The 19,825-nt window shown below is 36.0% G+C and overlaps 1 protein-coding gene across 22 annotated transcripts in view; it reads right to left on the bottom strand.

Moving 5' to 3' along the window:
• The window catches only part of adgrl2 (adhesion G protein-coupled receptor L2), a 324,023-nt gene that overhangs the window by 77,458 nt on the left and 226,740 nt on the right, over nucleotides 1-19,825 (bottom strand). For all 22 annotated transcript variants that reach the window (XM_062978110.1, XM_062978112.1, XM_008114145.3 and 19 more), the window contains exon 4: nucleotides 4,180-4,289. In XM_062978110.1, coding sequence (XP_062834180.1) covers nucleotides 4,180-4,289 — 110 coding nt within the window. The remainder of the gene's footprint in view (nucleotides 1-4,179; nucleotides 4,290-19,825) is intronic.

Below are 19,825 nucleotides of genomic sequence, written 5' to 3' on the forward strand. Positions count from 1 at the left end.
TGCTGTTTTTGGACAGAGTAGTACGTCTAAGCATGCAGTTCAGCTGCCTTTTTCATGCCCTCCAATGTGAGACACAAACAAACCTTGTTTGCTTGTGTCTTATTGTGTCACGAACAAACATTTGTTTCACAATTTAATTATTCATAAACACCTCTTCCTCAGTGAATTCCCGTTCATGCACAGATATGACAGCTTAAGGTGTCAAGTAAGGGGTAGAGAAAATATGCAGATCTACCAATCCTACATGGACTCCTTAGCTGAAAGTGGCAGAAAATGATACCTGACATGAGGAGAAATAGCTAGACAGAAAGATGTTCACCCAACAAATGTCAAACACGGGTCAGCTATAAAAACTAAGGCTGCAATTTAGAAGTTGTACAGTCAGCCTTCTTCATGCTCATGGATCATGCTCAAAATGAAAGTAATTCAGAGTGTGCCTTATCATAACCGTACTAAAAGAGAATTAGCATAGACGGAGATTTGTACTGCCTTAGAAGCACGGGTCTCCTCTTTCCGTAGCCTTGAACCTGAAACACATGATGGATTTTAAATGTATTAACCTCAGAAGAAGAGGTGAGCAGTGGAAGAACATTGCACCATACAGTACTCTGGTGCAATTACAGTGAGATACTTTCGGGCTTGCAGCAACAGAGAAATGTGCTTCAGGTATTTCAAAAATCCAGGCATATGTAGGTGTTGGCAATGATCAGTGCAAATCATTCAGAGCATGCAAGGTGTAAACCTAAAACTTCAAAACCCTCCCTTCACAGAGAGAAAGTGAACCTTAAAAAAAGAGAAACACAGAGAAAAGGATTTCAGATTGACAGAGAAAAGAAAGCTGAAGCTTAAAAGCAAGTTGATATACAAAATGTGGGAGATTCAAAAGAGACAATAAAGCTTAGCAGAACATTTGGAATAACGATAAAAATTAGGGAAAATTCATATGCTTATGTGTACTTATGTTTTGGAAAGACTCCAGTTTATATTGAAATCTGGACAATATTTCTAATTTCTAATCCTATTTTAGGCAATTGAATTAGAAATTATCAAGTGATTTGCACTTTAATGTTTTATATCTGCTGAGCCTCAATTTGAAAATCACTGGTTAAATATTCATAATGATGGTATTTCATTCTTGAGTACTGAGTTTGACTGGTCTTGGAAAAAGTAAAATGCTATAAAGTCACTGGACCTCATGCAGTTTAAGCTAAATACAGAATATCTATCCCTTATTTGGCATTCTGAAATTGAAAATACTCCAAATCTTTTCACACAATGTGTAAATGGTGTAGTGGATATATAAATGATTGCCATGTTTAGATGTGTGTCCCATAACCAAGATATTTCATTATATATGTATATGGAAATATACGTATTCTAAAATTGGATCTCACAAATACTTCTAATTTCAAGTTTTTCAGATATGAGATCCGTAGCCTGTACATCTGAAAATTAATATAAAAAATGTCTATACACTGTATTTATTGTGGAATCATAAGACCTAGATTAAATTAGAAATGTGTGGTGTGTGTGTGTTGATTTTCCAAGTGATGTTGTTAGGGAATAAATCAGGAGATATCCATCTGAAACAGGAGAAGACTTTGTCCTATTAAAGACAAAAGATCAATCAGACACAGGAAAACTAAAGACACAATCACTGTAGGCCAAAGCCTACAATTAAAAGAGTCATTGTCATCTATGTGAGAAATATTATTTTTTTTTCTTCCTGAAGTCTCCTTGTAAAATTTTCATGAAGTCAAAAGTTTAAGCTGGAATTTAATTGTCAACTGTTGCAATACTGAACCCATTTATGTGTATTTAACTACTTTCAATCCAGCTTCTGCTGTGCATAAAGGAGGGGGGTCTGGACTGCAACCCAAATGTATTCTTGTGTTTGAGTAAAACATAGATTGCAGATGAAGCATAATTTTGGTAAGATGTAACGTAAGGAAGAACAAGAAAATACAATTCATGTTAAATCAGATTCAAATATGTTCATGTAAATTTACTCTGAATTTGATTAACGAATGAGAAAAGAAAGACCCTTATTAATTTCAGAACAACTGAGAATATTGTTATAAAATGAGCAGTAAATACATCAGGAGACAGATATAGATGTTTAAAAGGAATGAAATGGCTACATGTTAAGAGTTCTGCGTAGGAAATGCCTTCTGTTAACTGCAAAAGAAAACATTTTCTGTAGATAGTAAAACCCAATCAGCAGGGCATATCCATTTTCAACTCTAAAACAGCATAGGAAATTATCTGAAAGTAACACTTGTTTGAAGCTACTGTCCTGTTCTACAGGAACTGGCCTAAATAAACACAAACATAGTGGCATTTCAGTAGTTGTTACACTTTTTAAAAAATCACTGGTGTTATATGGTAGTTTATTGAATTCAGTACTTCTTTCTGGGAGTTAGGAATAAAATGGTGATCTTAAAGTAAATATAATTTCATGAAACAAACTTTTTTCCTTTTTTTTTTTTTTTGGTAAATAGGAACAATGGTGTCCTGCTCGAAGTGCCACAAGTAGAATGGTTACAAAAAGCAACTAATGGCAAGACATAGGATAACAGATCCTAAAGTTCAGCTTACTCAGTAGGCTTCCAATTTTAGTAGCGGCAGGAAAAAATAAAACCACAACAAGCACCTGTTTTATAATGGAACAGAAGTACAGAGCAAGAATGGAAAGAAACGATGATGTGTTCGGCTTTTAACTGAAGCTTCGTAAAGTCAATGCAGTGATTCTGCATTAAATATGGACTTGGTCTATGTGGCGGCTTATACATATTTAACAGTATGCTAAGTGAAAAAAAACAGAGTCTAGATAGTATTCATTTTACAGTTTATCCTGTGAAAAGATGTAATGGGGAAAGTATAGATTCACCCCTCCTGTTTTGAAGCCCTTGCAGCAAATCTACAAGCCTCTAGATCATTTTTTTCCAGTTGAGTTTTTGCTATAAATCTCTCAAAATGGCAGCAAATAAAATAATTGTTATTAAGACCTCCTTTCCCGAGTCCCCGATTGCTGGGGAAAGATTCAAAACCAGTCTGAAATAAAACTGGATTTGAGGTCATGTCACTTCCATTTTTGGTTTTATGCATGATTTGCACTATGCTAGTGGTTTAATGAACAAAATATTAATTTCTGTCTCTACTGTAGTTGCCCATTCCTCATTTATTGTGTGGAAAATACTTTTCCTAATCAGATTCCTCTGGATTCTGAGCTAAACCAAAATGCTGCTGTCATTTTTATTTAAAACTCAAATGGCTAATAAAAAAAACAATGGATCCACTAGTCAATGCACTGCTGACATTTATCTTTACATGAAAGAGTGAAAATATAAGGATGGGGTTGAGTTTCTTACAATAATATTACAGTTAATAAGAAAACAAAAGTTTTTCAGAAATAGGATAAATTAGCTCATTAGTCATCAAGACAGAAGCACAGGCCTTATGTACTGGTTTCTCAGTGCTCTTATCTATGGGTTACTTGCTGCTGTAGCTCAGGGAACCAATGTCAAGGGAATGAATATATACCAGCATACCAATGTATAATACAGACATATGCTAGGTTAGTTATTCCTTGTATGAGAAATATTGAATTAAAAATGAAGCACAATAACTAAAAAGATTTTTTTTAATGTTATGGAGTTAGAAATTAGGTTTATGATATTTTACCTGAAAACTAATAAAATAAAATAACCTTGGTAAGCCAAATAACATTATGGAATTAATTAAATTCAGGATACTTCCAAGGTACTTTTCCTCTATACCACCACAGCAGGAAGCTTTCTTAAGCAGTTTTGGAAATGAAAATGTAAGTAAATGGTGATTCCTCTTTAGAAAACTGCAAGACAAGGCAATTTGTCAGGACCCAATGCAAGGCATAAGTCTTCAGTGTATTTAATTCAAGGTTGTTTTTGGACTGGCAGTGGGAATCAACTGTAACAGCCTTAAAAGCCAAACACTTAAGAACACAGACACTTGGCCAGCATCATATGATGGCTCCTTTCCACTCTTTGTGAAGCTAATTGGAGGCCCTAGTTTGTAAATGCTTGACATGCATTGTGGTTCTCAAGCCACAACTGTATGCTCTTTTTGAGCATCTTGCATGTCTCCAGCAATGACCATGAAGACAAGAAGAAGGAACAAGATCAAAAAGTGTATACTTACTGTAAGGGACACATTCATATTGGACTTCGAGGTATTTATATGTTCCAGGACAGGGATCAGGAAATACATCTGACCCAGTAACTACTATACACTGAGTTCTGTTGTTACACCTACAGGATAAAGAATGCAAATACATTAAATTAGAAAAAGTAGTTCAAAAATCTTCTAATAAATCATAGTTGCTGACACATACATGATATACCTGATTTATTCAACAATTTACTCAGTCACTGAGGCCCCTTCTACACTGCCATGTAAAATTCAGATTATCTGCTTTGAACTGGATTATGTGGCAGTGTAGAATCATATAATCCAGTTCAAAGCAGATAATGCAAATTATCTTCTATTATAACCTGGATTATATGGCAGTGTAGAAGGGGCCTCAATTAATTGATTTGTACCCCACTTTCCCCTCAGTATGAAACCCAAAGTGGTTTGAAATAATTTAAATCTTCTATCTATCTATCTATCTAATTTTTATATAATATATTATAATTATAATAATAATTATATAATAATAATAATAATAATAATATATTATAATAATAATATAATATATAAAAGAGTGATGGCATCATGGCAGCGGACAAAACAACAAAACTACAGGCCCCCAACCTCAAAATTTGACAACACAACCCATCATCCACGCTTCTAGGTTGATACAACAAAAATAAAATAAAAATAAAGTCCTAATTAGAGGGAGAGGAATAATTGTTTTTATCTAATTGCTGACAGTTAGAAGGCTAAGCTCCGCCCACTTGGTTTCCTAGCAACCCACTCAGCCCAGGGGACAGGCAGAGTTAGGCCTCACTTAGGCCTCTTCCACACAGCTATATAACCCATTTATAATCTTATATTATCTGCTTTGAACTGGATTATATTGACTCCACACTGCCATATAATCCACTTCAGTGTGTATTTTATACAGCTGTGAAGAAGGGGCCTCATATAATCCAGTTCTAAGCAGATAATATAAAATTATCAATATACAGTAGAGTCTCACTTATCCAACATAAACAGGCTGGCAGGTTCGATAAGTGAATATGTTGGATAATAAGAAGGGATTCAGGAAAAGCTGATTAAACATCAAATTAGGTAATCATTATACAAATTGAGCACCAAAACATGTTATACAACAAATTTGACTGAAAAAGTCGTTCCATGTGCAGTAATGCTATGTAGTAATTACTGTATTTACAAATTTACCACCAAAATATCACAAAACATTGATTACTAAAAGGCAGACTGCGTTGAATAATCCAGAACATTGGATAAACAAATGTTGGATAAGTGAGATTCTACTTTAATATGAAATAATTACTGTGATAGAATAATACAGAACAATATAATCTCTAAAACCAGGACAGTAAATAAAGAGCAACACTCTGAAAGCAGGGAAATTGGAAATTCCACAAAGGAAATAATCAGGGCCAGCTAACACCTCCCAAGAAAGGATTCTTCCAGAAAGGAAGCTGAGAAGGGAGTGAAGTAGTGTGTATTACCAAAGTCATTATTATTATTATTATTATTATTATTATTATTATTATTATTATTTTGCTGTGAACTGTGAAAATGAATACAATCTGGCTCCAAGTATTCCAAAACACTAAAATCTGAATATATAAAAAAATTACTGTGGTATAATAAAACAGAACAATATAATCTCTAATATCAGAACACTAAATAAAGAACAACACTCTGAAAACAGGGGAATTCCACACAGGAAACAATCAGGGCCAGCTAACACCTCCTAACAAAGTATTCCCATCATCAAAGTCTGGCAAATCCTCTGTTTTCTCAGGGCCACAGATAGTAGAAGCACATAAAATCTCGCAAACAACACCGCTCTGAAAACAAGGGAATTTCAGACAGGAAACAATCAAGGCCAGCTAACACCTCCCAACAAGAAAATTCACTCAGGGAGGAAACAGCCAGGCTTTAAAGCTGCAAGGCCATTACATGCTAATCATTTTCCCTAATTGCAGCATTCATACTTCCCTCCAACAGACAAAAAATAAATAAATCAGAAATATTGTATATTCACAACCTTTAGGAAATAATATCCCCTGTTGGCGCAGCTTGTTAAAGCGCTTTGCTGTTGAACTTCCAGACCGAAAGGTTTGAATTGGGGGAGCGGAGAGAGCCCCCACTGTTAGCCCCAGCTTCTACCAACCCAGAAGTTCGAAAACATGCAAATGTGAGTGCATCAATAAGTAACGCTCCAGCGGGAAGGTAATGGCGCTCCATGCAGTCATCCCACATGACCTTGGAGGAGTCTACGGACAACGCCGGCTCTTTGGCTTAGAAATGGAGATGAGCACCAACCCCAAGAGTCAGAAAACGACTGGACTTAATGTCAGGGGAAAACTTTTACTCTTTACCTTAACTGCCACCAGTTCCTTAATACTTTATATCCCATACCACCATACTTCGCCACAGCAACGCGTGGCCGGGCACAGCTAGTCTTATTTATAAAAAGTATTTTATGAAAGTTTTAAAATTCTTTTTAAAAACACATTGTTCAAATGTTTATAATCGAAAGGACACAAGTTAAAGGAACAACACGCTCTTTGCAGATAATTGGTGTGTTAATAAACTTTCTGTTGTTGCTGCTACTGCTACTATTTTAGGAAGTGATATTGAAAGAATGAACAGATTTATTTTACCTAACTCAGCTAACCCTTCAAGTTGGCACCTCCTGGGATGGTTTATGGTAATTCAAAACAATACAACAGTATAATATAAAATAAATAATAACAGTAAATAAAATGAAGCAATAAAGGCAAATAATTTTTTAAAAATTGTCAGCAGCAATGAAAACCACATTAGAGAACATGATAAAAACTAAGTAACGGTTCTGTGCTTAGCAACATTTTTGGGGCAAAATGCCACATCTTTATATTGATGCTTTCACTTAAGTCAGGAGCACCCTGTAGTTTATAACAAATCAAGCCACTACTGCAGTAAAATCATATGAACAGTATTGGCCCACATATCCATGGGGTTTCTCAGACTTTGCGTTGATATGTCTGCTTAGGATTACCAATCGGTATTATGCTCATAGCATAGGATAGGAGCAGTGCAGCCTAAACCATGAGATTATAGGTAGGGAATATACAGGTGTCCAAATGTTGTTCTCCTAAACGCTCATTATCCCTGACCACTTGTCTTGTTGGCTGAAACTGATATTAGCTGAAGTCCAGTATCATCTTCTGCTTTATTTGTTTAACACTTTTTAAAGAGAACAACCATAAAGTATAGTAAAACTGAAGGGCTCCAGTCAAAATTACACACTTTAAGATCTCATTGATTTTAATGGTAGCATCAAGCACATTGTATGTGTCAGCCCAATACTATGTATAAGGAGCCAAAATGCAGCTAAAATTACACACTTAAAAGTCTCATTGATTTTAATTGGAGTGTCAACCACATGCTGTGAAACAGCCCAACAGTATGCATGGTAACTCTCAGAGGAACTATGCACATTTGCTCCAAATACCTAGAATCCATTTTATTTTTTACAAGATTTCAAAAGGGATTTTTTTAAAAAACCCATAGTCTCAATTGTGTTTTTGCAATGCTAGCTCTTACACTTGCAACAAGAAACTCAAAATGAAGGGAGGTATCATTCATAAAATCTGTAATAACCAGAAGACACTTGTTTGTTTAAGTCTGGTAGATAATAGGCAAATATAATAGGATAGAATTTGTACTCTGGATGCACAGATGTTTCAAAAAGACTTTTTTTTTAGAATATGAATGACAACGTTTTCATCAAAACTTTTTTTAAAAGGGGGGGGGGGGACAGAAGAAAACTTCTTCCTGCCTTTTACTTTGAAAGCAAAGGAAGGAGAAAAGTAATAGGTCAGAAACGGTTTAGTGATTAAAACAAAGAAAGCTTGGCTGATCTCCTGTGTGAATTCTGTGTGTCAGTAAACTGAAGGAAAGAAAGCCAGACCTTAAAAATAACTGCCTAGCCTTTGACTCCAGCCGTACATCAACTCTTGCACTTTAAACACTTCCCACACTACTGAATACCCTTTCACAAGTTCTGTGTTGCATCTTGTGTCAAGGAATTTCTGACAATTGTCCTCTGACAACAGATACAACAGGAAGGTAAATTCTGTTTTTAGGATTTATTTATTTATTTCTATCATTTCTGCCCCACCCTTCTCACCCGCAGGGACTCAGGGCGGCTTACAGACTGGCAATTCATGCCAATACACCATAGTACGATAAAATAAACATTAAAACAGTTAAAACAATTATAATATACAATATACAAAATTTAAAATAGTGCAAAATGCTTATGCCATTCATCCACCAGACCTTGTCCAAAAACCTTTATTCCATGGATGGATACAGGTATGAAATGTAGCCGAAAATTGCAGGACGACTTGCCTGCTGCTGCTAATAAATGATAGATCAGAGGGCACCCTTAGTTCTAGGGTAGCTTTGAAACAGACTAAGATTACAGAATTCTTGAAAATGTCAAGAACACTAAGGATTTTTTGCATTGTCTGGAAGCCCATACAAAGAAAGACAGATATCAGTACAGATTCACCACTATCTCAGCTTGCTTTAATCTTTTCCTCTATATAAAGCAAGTTGTTTTCATTTCTTTCCTTACTTGTTTGGCTGCTGCACCTATGGAAATATATAGAAAAGCATGTTGGCAGTACAGCATTCTAAATAAAAGGCTGGACAATACTTCAATTGGCTGAGATGTTGTTTTGCATTTATACTTCTTTATGCAACTATAAAGAGCCAGACATTGACAGATTTGCACAGTTTGCATGGTTTATGTAGGTTCCAGAATTTGCCATTTTTGGCACAGATCTCTGTCTCAAAGAATGAAAAAAAATCTGATTTACAAATGCAATATGATAATTTGTTATGCTCTTAAAACGATTGGGCAGTTAACAACCAGTTAACTTTATCTGCAGCTAAGGTGCTTTCCCCTTTGCCCAAGCAAAATTAACACGTCTGGAAATGTCAAACAGTATTGTGCTGTTTTCCCTTATTCTGAGTACTGCCTCTTATTCCAAAGCATAACGCTGCCTATTAATTTTTCAGGCCTTTTGAACATTTGCCAATTGCTATAACTGTTGCATTCAAATCTATACTTCTGAGTAAGATTATATACCAATTTATTGAGTTTGGGTAAGGAGGGAGAATATAGTTTTTCATTTATTGCAAAGTGGAGACGGAAGATATGCTAGCCTATAAATGTATTGAGGAATTTCAGTATAAATCTCACAGTGGAGTAAATTTTCAAGCAAACATCTCTTTTTACATTTTGAAAATTCATTTTTATGATGGTGATACCAAGGAAAGTTTCAGATCTATAGAGGAACTATAGAGTTCTTCTAATATATACAATATTATCTACTTAACAAGATACATTTGAATACTATGCATATTTTTTATTATTTATAATGTTTAAAATTATTTATGGTAACTCTATGCTAAAATACAATTCACTTATATGAAAATGTTCAATTAAGTGATGCGGAGATAATACTGAAGGAAATCCAAAATCAAACATGGACAGCAAATTAACACCGCTAATGAGATTAAGACCTTGGCTCACTTCAGTCAAATGCAGGTCTGGACTCACATTAGCTCAAGAACTCAGAAAATAAAACAAGAGCAGAAGAAATGTGCAAGCTAATTTTCAACCTTTCAATTGCTATTACATTCCTCCACTTTCTGTTTATGCCTGCACACAGTGAAAGTTTGTCCTCGTGCACCTGACTTTAAAAACAGCCCTTGTTTCTATTCTATTCTATTCTATTCTATTCTATTCTATTCTATTCTATTCTATTCTATTCTATTCTAATTTGTTTGTGTTCCTGCTCTAATCTTGACTGGTACAATTCACAACAAATTGCTTTTGCTCTTTTGATTGTCTTATGCCCATTATTACACCTTACCCACTGAACACTATGGAGATGAGATTCCACGTGTAATGTATTTGTGTGAGGTATTTTAATCAATGGTCTTGCTCTGCTGATTAAGCAGAGACTTCTGTTTTGGCAAGATAATATTAGTTTCTCCTGTCATGCTCCAAAAGCCATTGGGAATCTTCATCAGATCATTAGATATGCTACAATAAGACTTTGGTACATTCCCCTTTCTTCCTTAAATTACTTCTTCACTGTCCTATCATTCCCTATCACCATTGGCACTGCATTATTATTACAGTTCCCCTGAAACTTGCACTAGAGCTATGTCTCTAGGCCATAGGATGCCATTTTCAATTGAGGCCTCTGCTTGAAAATATAAATTAAGAAAATTTCATTATCTTCTGCCAGGGGCCATTATTCACTACTGTTCTAGGGAAGATTAAAAATGCAAAATCTACAATCTTCAACAAATACTTCAGCCCTAAAATGAAAAGCTAAGTATATATTGACAAGACCAGCACACTGAAAATAGCTGGGAGAAGTACAGAGTGTGAGAAAATGCATATTGGATTTTTTCTCCTTTACAGTTAACATGCACAGACAAGCAGAAGTGACAGGGGACAGGAAAAGCTAGATACTGAGTCAATTGCACCAATAGTAGGCATGAGAACGCCATAACACAAAGATAATGCTAATCCAATCTAACCAGTTCATTTCAATTAAAACATGAGTTAAACTACCTTTATATGGATTTGCTCAGATAACTTCATTGAAGGGATTCTGGGAATGCACATTTATGTGGATGCCAATTGGAAATTGATTCCTAAATCCCTATTTATTGGACAAAAGAACCATAATTCCTAGTCTCTTGTGTGGACGATATTACATTTAAAATGGTTAGACACTTCAGTTTGTAGTCACTGTACTTTGATACAGGTATTTGTAATCACCACTATCAGAGCACAAATGCACACATCGAGTGGAATAACAACTTCAGAAAGAATAAGGGCACTCTTTTGCAAGAACAAAAGCCATGAGCAATAAACCGTAGCATGCAACCAAAGAATATTTGTTAACTACAGTAGGCAAAGATTTCTCTACTTCTGTATCTGCAGAGATAGGATACAAAATGTATGCCCACCAAATTTCTGGCTTATGCCGAACCCAATTCTAATTATTAAAACGATTAGGAATTGGCGGATAGGAGACACATAATAATTTGGTCTGAAGATAAGCTGACCTAAACACTTTTACCGCTTTTTTCACCTGTATTCAATCACAGCCTATTGGCAACAACATGAGTTAGGATCTGGGAGGTCCTGGAGAAATCAAAAATGGCCTCAGACTGCTTGGGGGTCTGCCCCCATCCCATTGCAGTAGCACACTAAATTTTTACATTGTTTAGGAAGCTTCTTGAACCTGCTGAATGGCTTTTGGGGAAAGAGAGGGGCTGGAGAAGAATAGAAAAATTCCTTTCCATGAGTCCCCTGATGTCAGGACCTTGGGGCAAGGTGAGGATGATGGGGAGGAGGGCTTCCTCCCAGCAGCAGAATCTGAGACCCAGGTGGAGGAGCAGTCTGACACTGTAGAGATTGCTACTGCTGAGTAGGAGCAGGATCCTTCAGGAATGGAAGCACCTGAGCCTGGGCAGGATGAGGCTTTTCAGGAGAAAGAGCAGAAAGAATCTGATCTCTCCTTAAAATATCTCAGGAAAGAAGAACCTACCACCTTCTGAAGCCAGATATTCTACTGCCAAATACCTCTGCTGGGAATTTTGCTTAGATGTTTTACCCAAAACCTTAAATTCCAACCCATGGATACTAGTCTTTGCCATATGGAACAAAACAGAATCAATCTAATCCATTCTCTGCTGGTCAGATTTTTTTTTAGATATTTGGAAATCTCCGTCATGTATTTCCTTAAATTTTCTCATGTTAGACATATTACTTTTTTAAACTATTCCTCACATATTTGGTTTCCACATTTCTCCTCAACTTAGATGTACTATGATTTTAGATTACTTTAGAATACATACTATGAAGAGAGTTTTGACAGCTCAATATCTGTTAGCAGTAGCAACACGAAGCAATATGGGAGACTACAGTGAAAATAACATGTGCGTAAGCCAACCATTTTCACATCACAAAAGAAACGCAGATAGTTTTCTATCAATATTTAAGTACAGGTGATGCTTGTTTATTAAACCTTCCTAAACAGACATAATGTTAGAAAAGTAAATGTGGTATAATTAATATGGCAAAGGAAGCGTTCCATTAGTTCTAATTAATGTAATACGTAGATTGTGTGGAAGGTATTTTGAAATAATAAAAACAGTGGGTCTTTGGTATCTGGTTCCCAAATCCCTTGTGGATAACTAAATCTGTGGATGCTCAAGTCCCATTATATTCAATGGTGAAGTAAAATGGTGTCCCCTATACTAAATGGCAAAATCAAAGTTTGCTTTGTTAATTCTTTAAAAAATATTTTCAAGCTATGGATGGATTAATCTGTCGATGCAGAACCACCCACTGAGCCCTTGGAGAAGTGTCTCTTCCTTTTTTCCTGGTGATTCGATTGGGTGTCCTCTAGTTGTCTCTTTGAACACAATCCTGTGCTACTGAAATAAGAAGGTGCATGCTCAGAATGTGACTCCTTACAATAGCTGCCTGTGGAAATACACTGCCTTCTGTAATATAAATCCTATATTATACGAAACAAACATAATCAGCAGATCACATTTACGTAATGTGGGGACGTGGACAACATAATGAACATGAAATCCTATAGTCCAACTGAATTAAACTCACTTTCAAGTAAGTGTTCAGTGTGCAGTTTAGATTGTGAAAACACTCATAAAATAAAAGACATTTATCTATCATTTGGAAAAAACAATGTCAGTATATTTCCAGGGAGGGTTTTTACACATCGGGTAATATCACCGAAAACATAATTTCCCTGTTCCCCACCTACCTAACTTGTCAAGAAAGAAGAATTTTCAATAGAAGAATGGATTACTGGAAGTAAATCTCATTAACAATTAACAGATTCAAGGTGAAGAAAACAGTTCTTCATGTATGGTTCAGGCAACATAAATCTAATAAAAGCTTACCTGCTTGCAAGATTTTAATACATTTTGTATATTTTACAAATATAATTTTGACAAGTTATGCTAAGAGCATTTAACACAGTTCACATTTTTTTTCCCACTAACCGTGAAAACAGCTCTCTAAGCAACTCTCCTGAAAGTCAGGGGGTCCTCAACAAAGGCTTACAATAGACTTCTTGTATCCACAGGGGATATGTTACAAGAACCCCTTGGATACCTGGAGAAAATCACCCCCTATATTGACTATATTTGGGCTGAAAGAATACCATAGAACAGCACTAGAATAGGACCTACACAATTGGAAGGATTTTTTGGAATCTGGGTAAGTAAAACCATGGGTATTGAGTCTGTGGATAAAACAGCTATACTGTACAGTATATGGTGCAATAGGAAACAAAGAGTATTGGAGAAGATGACAAAACCACCATTAGAAGGGAGAGAATTCTTGTGCAAGCAATCAATCTGTCTGTGCAAGTACCCCATGTCTGATTTTTTTAAAAGGAACTTCCAATCAGGACTACTTCCTTCAACCATTGAGCAGGTTTCTAAAGCAGAATCTCCTATAAGGCAAGATTATTTGGAAGGAGATAGCATGCAGTGAACTATGATGGAGTAAATGGAAGAGGAAAAAGAAAGTGCTACTGGATTATTTGTTTGGTAGAATTTAAATCCTCTGCTTACTAGCTTCCATACGTGCAATGGTTTTCCCTAATCGGGTCTTCTCTCGGTCACTGGTTCTTAGATTCTAGTTTTCCAAATGTTTGGGGCTTCCAACTCCTAGATTTCTTGAACATTGCCTTTATTTACTGGGACTTCTGGAAGTTGAAATTCAAATCACCCGAAAAATAAGAGATTGAGACTGTGCTGGATATATCTCTCCAACCAGCCTTAGCAATTAAAGTTGGGAAAGGCTGATGTAGCAGTATATTTCATCTGCATTGTGTCCATTCTGTATGCTCATTGCTGTTGTTGTATGTCATCAAGTCATTTATGGTGACCCTAAAGTAAACGTATTCTTGGTAGGATTTGTTTAGAGGGGGTTTATTTTTCCCTTCCTCTGAGACAGTGTGATTTACTCACACTGTAGTGATAACCCTGTAGTCTTCCATGGCTAAGCAGGGATTTGAACTCTGGTTTTCAGCATCATAGTCCAATTCACCACTACACCAAGTGATGTAAAATGAAGTTACAAAAGATTTGGTAAGATTTTTTAAAATCCTCTCTAATGTAGTATTTTAATTGTCACAAAGGTTGTTAAAATGTTATTCTGTCAGTGTGCAGTATGCAAATTTTATATAATGTAATTTGCATAGATTTTAAATAAAATTTAAAACTGCCTTTAAAAGCTCCTTTAATTAGCCCAATAAGCAATTTTTAAAATAACACCAGTAATTTGTTAATAAAACCTCTGATAAGCTAGAGGGCTTGATAATTCTGAGTAATTTTACAAGACCTTTGGGTCAGTTTAATGCAAATTAGGCCTGACTTGCTCAGAGTCTTATTAATCCAGTCCAACTTCCTTGTTGCAGAAATGCACAATCAACACAAAAGTGGCTTCATTTTAGGAGTAAAATAAGGCATATTTATTTACAGAGTAGACCACTGAGACTCTCTTAATTTCAAAGGGTCATCATGTCTCAACATAATGCAGGGACGTTATCGCAGAGACACAGGGTGAATGAATATATGCATACTTATTTATTTAAACATTTATGGGATGCCTAGAGTTTCAAAACTTCTCCTTGGATAATTACAATGCATCTCTTTCTACAGATTGGGGCCAGTGTCAATTAGGACCAATTACTTACGAAAATGTTCACCTACTGCAGTTTTCACATAGAGAAACAATCACTCCCCATTTTGACAAGGGAAATGGGAAATCGCAATGGGATGCCCTACTTAAGATTTAAATTAGCAAGAATCCTGCTACCAGGCCATATAGAAGATGCAGGATAATAAACTGTGACCTTGTAAAACCTTGGAGGCAATCTAAATCCCTCCCCCCCTCCCACCTGTTAATTATCTGCAAAAGTTATCAGCCTTTTTGTGGCAGGTTATTTTTCTTTGATGGGGTGGAAGGGGAGAGGATCTTTAAATATTTAATTAGTTGCACGATATTAGAATAGCTGCACACACCACACACTTTGATTCTCAGACCATGTTCTTCCTAATTACGCTCCGATTTAGATTGGTCATCGCAAACCTCTAGTGCCTGTAATTATTTAATCCTTAAAGATCCTTCCATGGAGAAATATTTTTCACCCTCGTGGCTCTGGGTTTCCCTAAATGGCTCTTCTAGACCATTAATTACCCTCTCAGAGTAGTGCAGTGAGTAATGAGGCACAGGAGGCCAGGGAGAAAAACAACAGACAAACCTTTGCAGGCAGTCTTTATAAGCAGATATGTTTAATGTATTTTTTACGATGTTTCTGATGGGGAGGGTAAAGTTGGATGTGATTTGTAAGCTAGTCGCCAAGATGAGGTATTTGCATGGCATTTCTGACACATTCCAATACACTATAAAATACAATTTTAAAAGCAACTGACACCATAAGATGACTAATTTCAAACTATTCCCTAATGATTTGGACTTCTGCTCTGTCCCATTTGGGTTTTCTCCTCTTCCTTGCACTGATCAGAGACCAGAATGAATCTCTCCCTTCCTCACCCCCCCCCCAAACATTTTAAGTAACTTTCCATTCATCTCTTTAAAAGTATAAATGTCAAACTCATGACTAATAACTAAATGAAAGGGTTTTGTTTTGTTAGGCTAATTTGCTCACCTCTTTCCCCCATGTGGTTTAAAGCAAGCCACAGAAGTGGTCTCCCATTGGAAGGGCCTTTAATCAACTCGGTACTAGTGGTGTCATTTTCTATTAAAATGTATCTCTGAAGTTTGCACTTAAAGTACTACGTGGTGGTGTTTGTGATTTCTTTGAAAGAGGGTCTATGCTACAAAAGAGCTGTTATTTCACAGCCGCCGTGGAGTTTAGATACAATTAGCATCTGTAAAGTTTGCAAAGCTTCCAGGTATAGCACTTGATGTACTAAATGTGTTCTGGTACACTCAGCAGATTTGCATTAAACAAATAAAATATTTGCCAATAGGTGCTTTGTTGCCCTCTTTTGCCAGACAAACAAGTTCAAAAGTCTATGAAGTATGCAAGGACATTTGCTGGCCTATTTCTATCAGCTGCCAGCTAAACTTTAATCAAGTTGGAAATATGCATGATCGTTTATCAAAATGCCTACCCTTGCAAGAGAGCCATGAATCTGCACAATTAAAAAAGCCCATGTTCACTAGACATAGTGCTGCATTATTAGACGTAATGCTGCATTACACAGGATGCAAATCCTCTCCTGTTGAAGTAAGTACTAGGTTGACAGCAGGAAGCAGCAGATAAGAGAGCAACAAGGCATTGCTGATGGCATTCATGATAACTGAATGCTAATTCATAGGTATTTACTCTTACAGCACATTACCCAAAGTGCTATTTAAAATGTGGAATGACAGAAAGGAATCTTTACATTGCATCTTTGTCACAAAGGCAAGGAAAGTCTCTAAAAATACTAAGTATATAAAAAGTAAGTGGCAGCTTTTCAAACTATCACAGAAAATGGCAGCAGAATAATAAACTCTGAAGAAATGAGAAACCATTTCCAGATCTTGAAACAAATTTGTTTCACCGAGTTTATAACCTGAAAAATACATCATATGTGTGGTGTGTACAAGTGCAGTTCTTATTACAGGAGAACTAAAAATGAACTCAGTCTAACATAGTACATATTAGGCTTGTGCATTTTGGCTAAACCTTGAGCTATTTCTGCTATCCAGATTTTGGGGAGCCCACAAATCTGTTTTCACATGCCTCCCGAAAACAGGTGTCATTTCATTCTGCAGCTGGAAAATGCAGCTACATCCAAGCCATTGGCAGCAATGGGGGAGGGGGGGAGGCTTCACGGGCTCCCTTTCCCATCATTTTTAGGACTATCGGGTCTGTTAAGATTGTTTTGAATTCTGATCCTGTTTTCTGGAGTGTTAGCTATCCCCCTCAATTTGGTGTCATGCGCACACTTGATAAGCATGTCCTCTAAACCATCCAAGTCATCAATAAAGATGTTGAAAAGCACTGGGCTAAAGCCATTTTACATTTGCCTGGGAAGGTGATGACAGTAGGGGACCCATGAAAATGGTCACACTTGGAGAACACATCTAACACTGCTGGCCCACCAAGTTTTATAACATTTGGGTCATACCCTGATTTTTAGGAATTCTGATAGGTCCAACAGGCAGGGCTCACACAGGAAAATCCCATGTGAACACATGGCAACCTCTCTGTGAACAATGTGCTCCCGAACAGAGCAAAAGGAGCCACGACTGGCAGCCATGCCAGTTGGAAAAAACATGGCATGTTATGGGCATCCGAACAAGCTGAAGAAGCCAAAGAAGCTGAAGGCAAATGGGCAAAACAAATCTGCGCACAAGTCTACTTCACACAGGTCATACCTTGGAGGAAAACAGTAGGATTTATATAAGATAATAGTTGTGCAATGTTTCTAAAATGTTTTGTTTGTTTTAGAAATGTTAAACATTATCCACAATTATCTAGAAATCTCAGAAGAAAGCAATACTCTAAAACCACTGAAGGGTAGCTGAAAAAGCCATACAAAACTTGAAATCAAGTAAGTCCCCAGGCCCAGATGGCTTAATAGCAATATATTATAAAATATTCCACCAAGAATTAATGCCGTATTTGAAAAAAAATTATGAATAAGATTAGAGAAAATTCAAAAATGCCAGAGACATGGAGACAAGCAAATATATGTATAATACATAAAGAAAATTCGGATCCAGAAAAAATTAAAAATTATAGGCCAATTTCCTTATTAAATTTAATTACAAATTTTAATAATATAATACAGAAAGATTTAAAATGTCTTTAAAATCTGGATAAAAGAGGAACAGACAGGCTTCCTGCCAATAGACACCAAAGAGAAAATGTAAGAACCATAGTTGACCTCAATGAATATTATGAAATAAAAAATTTAAAAAGTCCTATTATTAGCTTTAGATGCTGAAAAAGCATTTGATAATGTAAATTGGACCTTTTAAAAATTATTAATAAAAGAAATGGATATGGGCTTTTTTTCCCAAAATATAATCAATGCAATATATGACTCCCAAAATGCAAAAATTAACGGGCAAGAAACAAAAGATATTAACATAGAAAAAGGAACTAGGCAGGGCTGCCCCCTTTCACCATTAATATTTATTCTGACATTAGAAATATTATTAAATAGGATAAGGGAAGAAGAAGAACTAAAAGGAGCAAAAATACAAGGCTATGAGTATAAAGTCAGAGCATTTGCTGATGATATTACATGTATAATTGAAGACCCAAATACAAAACTAGAAAAATGACTTGAGACAATAAGGAAATTTGGAGAAGTAACAGGTTTCAAAATAAATATAGATAAAATGAAAGCAATCACGAAAAAATATAACAAAGAAAGAACAAGAGATATTAAGAAACAAATGGAATATCCAAATTGCTTCAAAAATAAAATACCTAGGAATTACAAGTAGCGCCCACTTTGGGAATCACTGTTTTAGGGTATTAGGCAGCTATGCCAGACTTTAAGGGGGGGATACAGATTGTGAAAAACCACATCCTTAATTACCAGGAGGTATCTAAGAGCAGTTTAATTCAGGACAGACGTCTGTCCTTCATTAAAGAGGTGCTGTGCAATTAAAGATAGAGGAGCTACATTTCAAGCCACATAAGGCATTGTGCTCCTTTGGCCAATTCTATCCATGCATTTAGAAAAGCCCTGAAATACCACCTGGTTGTACTTGTACAGATCCAGTCAACCAATGGACTCTGTAAATATTTCTGGCATCTTGACTTTTCCTACAGGTTTGAGACTCTGCTGTGTGTGTAAATGAAGAAAGAAAAAAACACATTGTATTTTGAAAATGAGATTTTTTAAAGAGTCTACAAAAACAAATTTAAACATTATTTTAATGAAGAGATGTTTTTTGGAAAAATCTTGAGTACAGTTTAGTTCAGTAATTTGGAAGTAGCATTATCAAGCAAGTTTGACTTTAATAATTTACACATTTTTAAAAAAATCCTCAAGTGTATTACACTGAGTAAAGCATTCAGTCTAAGATACACCCATGGACTATATTAACTTCATAGCAGTTGCTTGGTTTATAGGCTCAATTCATCATGACCTATAAAATGTTAGGCAGAAATGCTTTAAATATCTGCTAACACCATGTGGAGGCCTGGGAGTACAAGACAGTGTGCTCTGAAGCGGCAAAGACAGTATTCTTCTGAGAAACTAGCACACACTCTTATGTCACTGATATAAACAGGGAAAGCATGCTGAATAATGGATAACTTGGCCAAGTCTTTATAAGCAATTGCAAATCTGGCTGGATTATTTCCCCTTTGTATTCTCTTCAAACAGAGTTACACACAAATATAAATATAATGACACTCAGCTTTGGGGTCCAGAAAAGGTAAGGATCCTTTTTTAGTTTTTGACTATAACGATCAGCTTTATAACAGCTTTGTATGTATAACAGCATCACCTTTAAACTTACAAGTGTTATATTTATGAC

The sequence above is a fragment of the Anolis carolinensis genome, chromosome 4 (genome assembly GCF_035594765.1).
Source record: "Anolis carolinensis isolate JA03-04 chromosome 4, rAnoCar3.1.pri, whole genome shotgun sequence".
Taxonomy (NCBI): domain Eukaryota; kingdom Metazoa; phylum Chordata; class Lepidosauria; order Squamata; family Dactyloidae; genus Anolis; species Anolis carolinensis.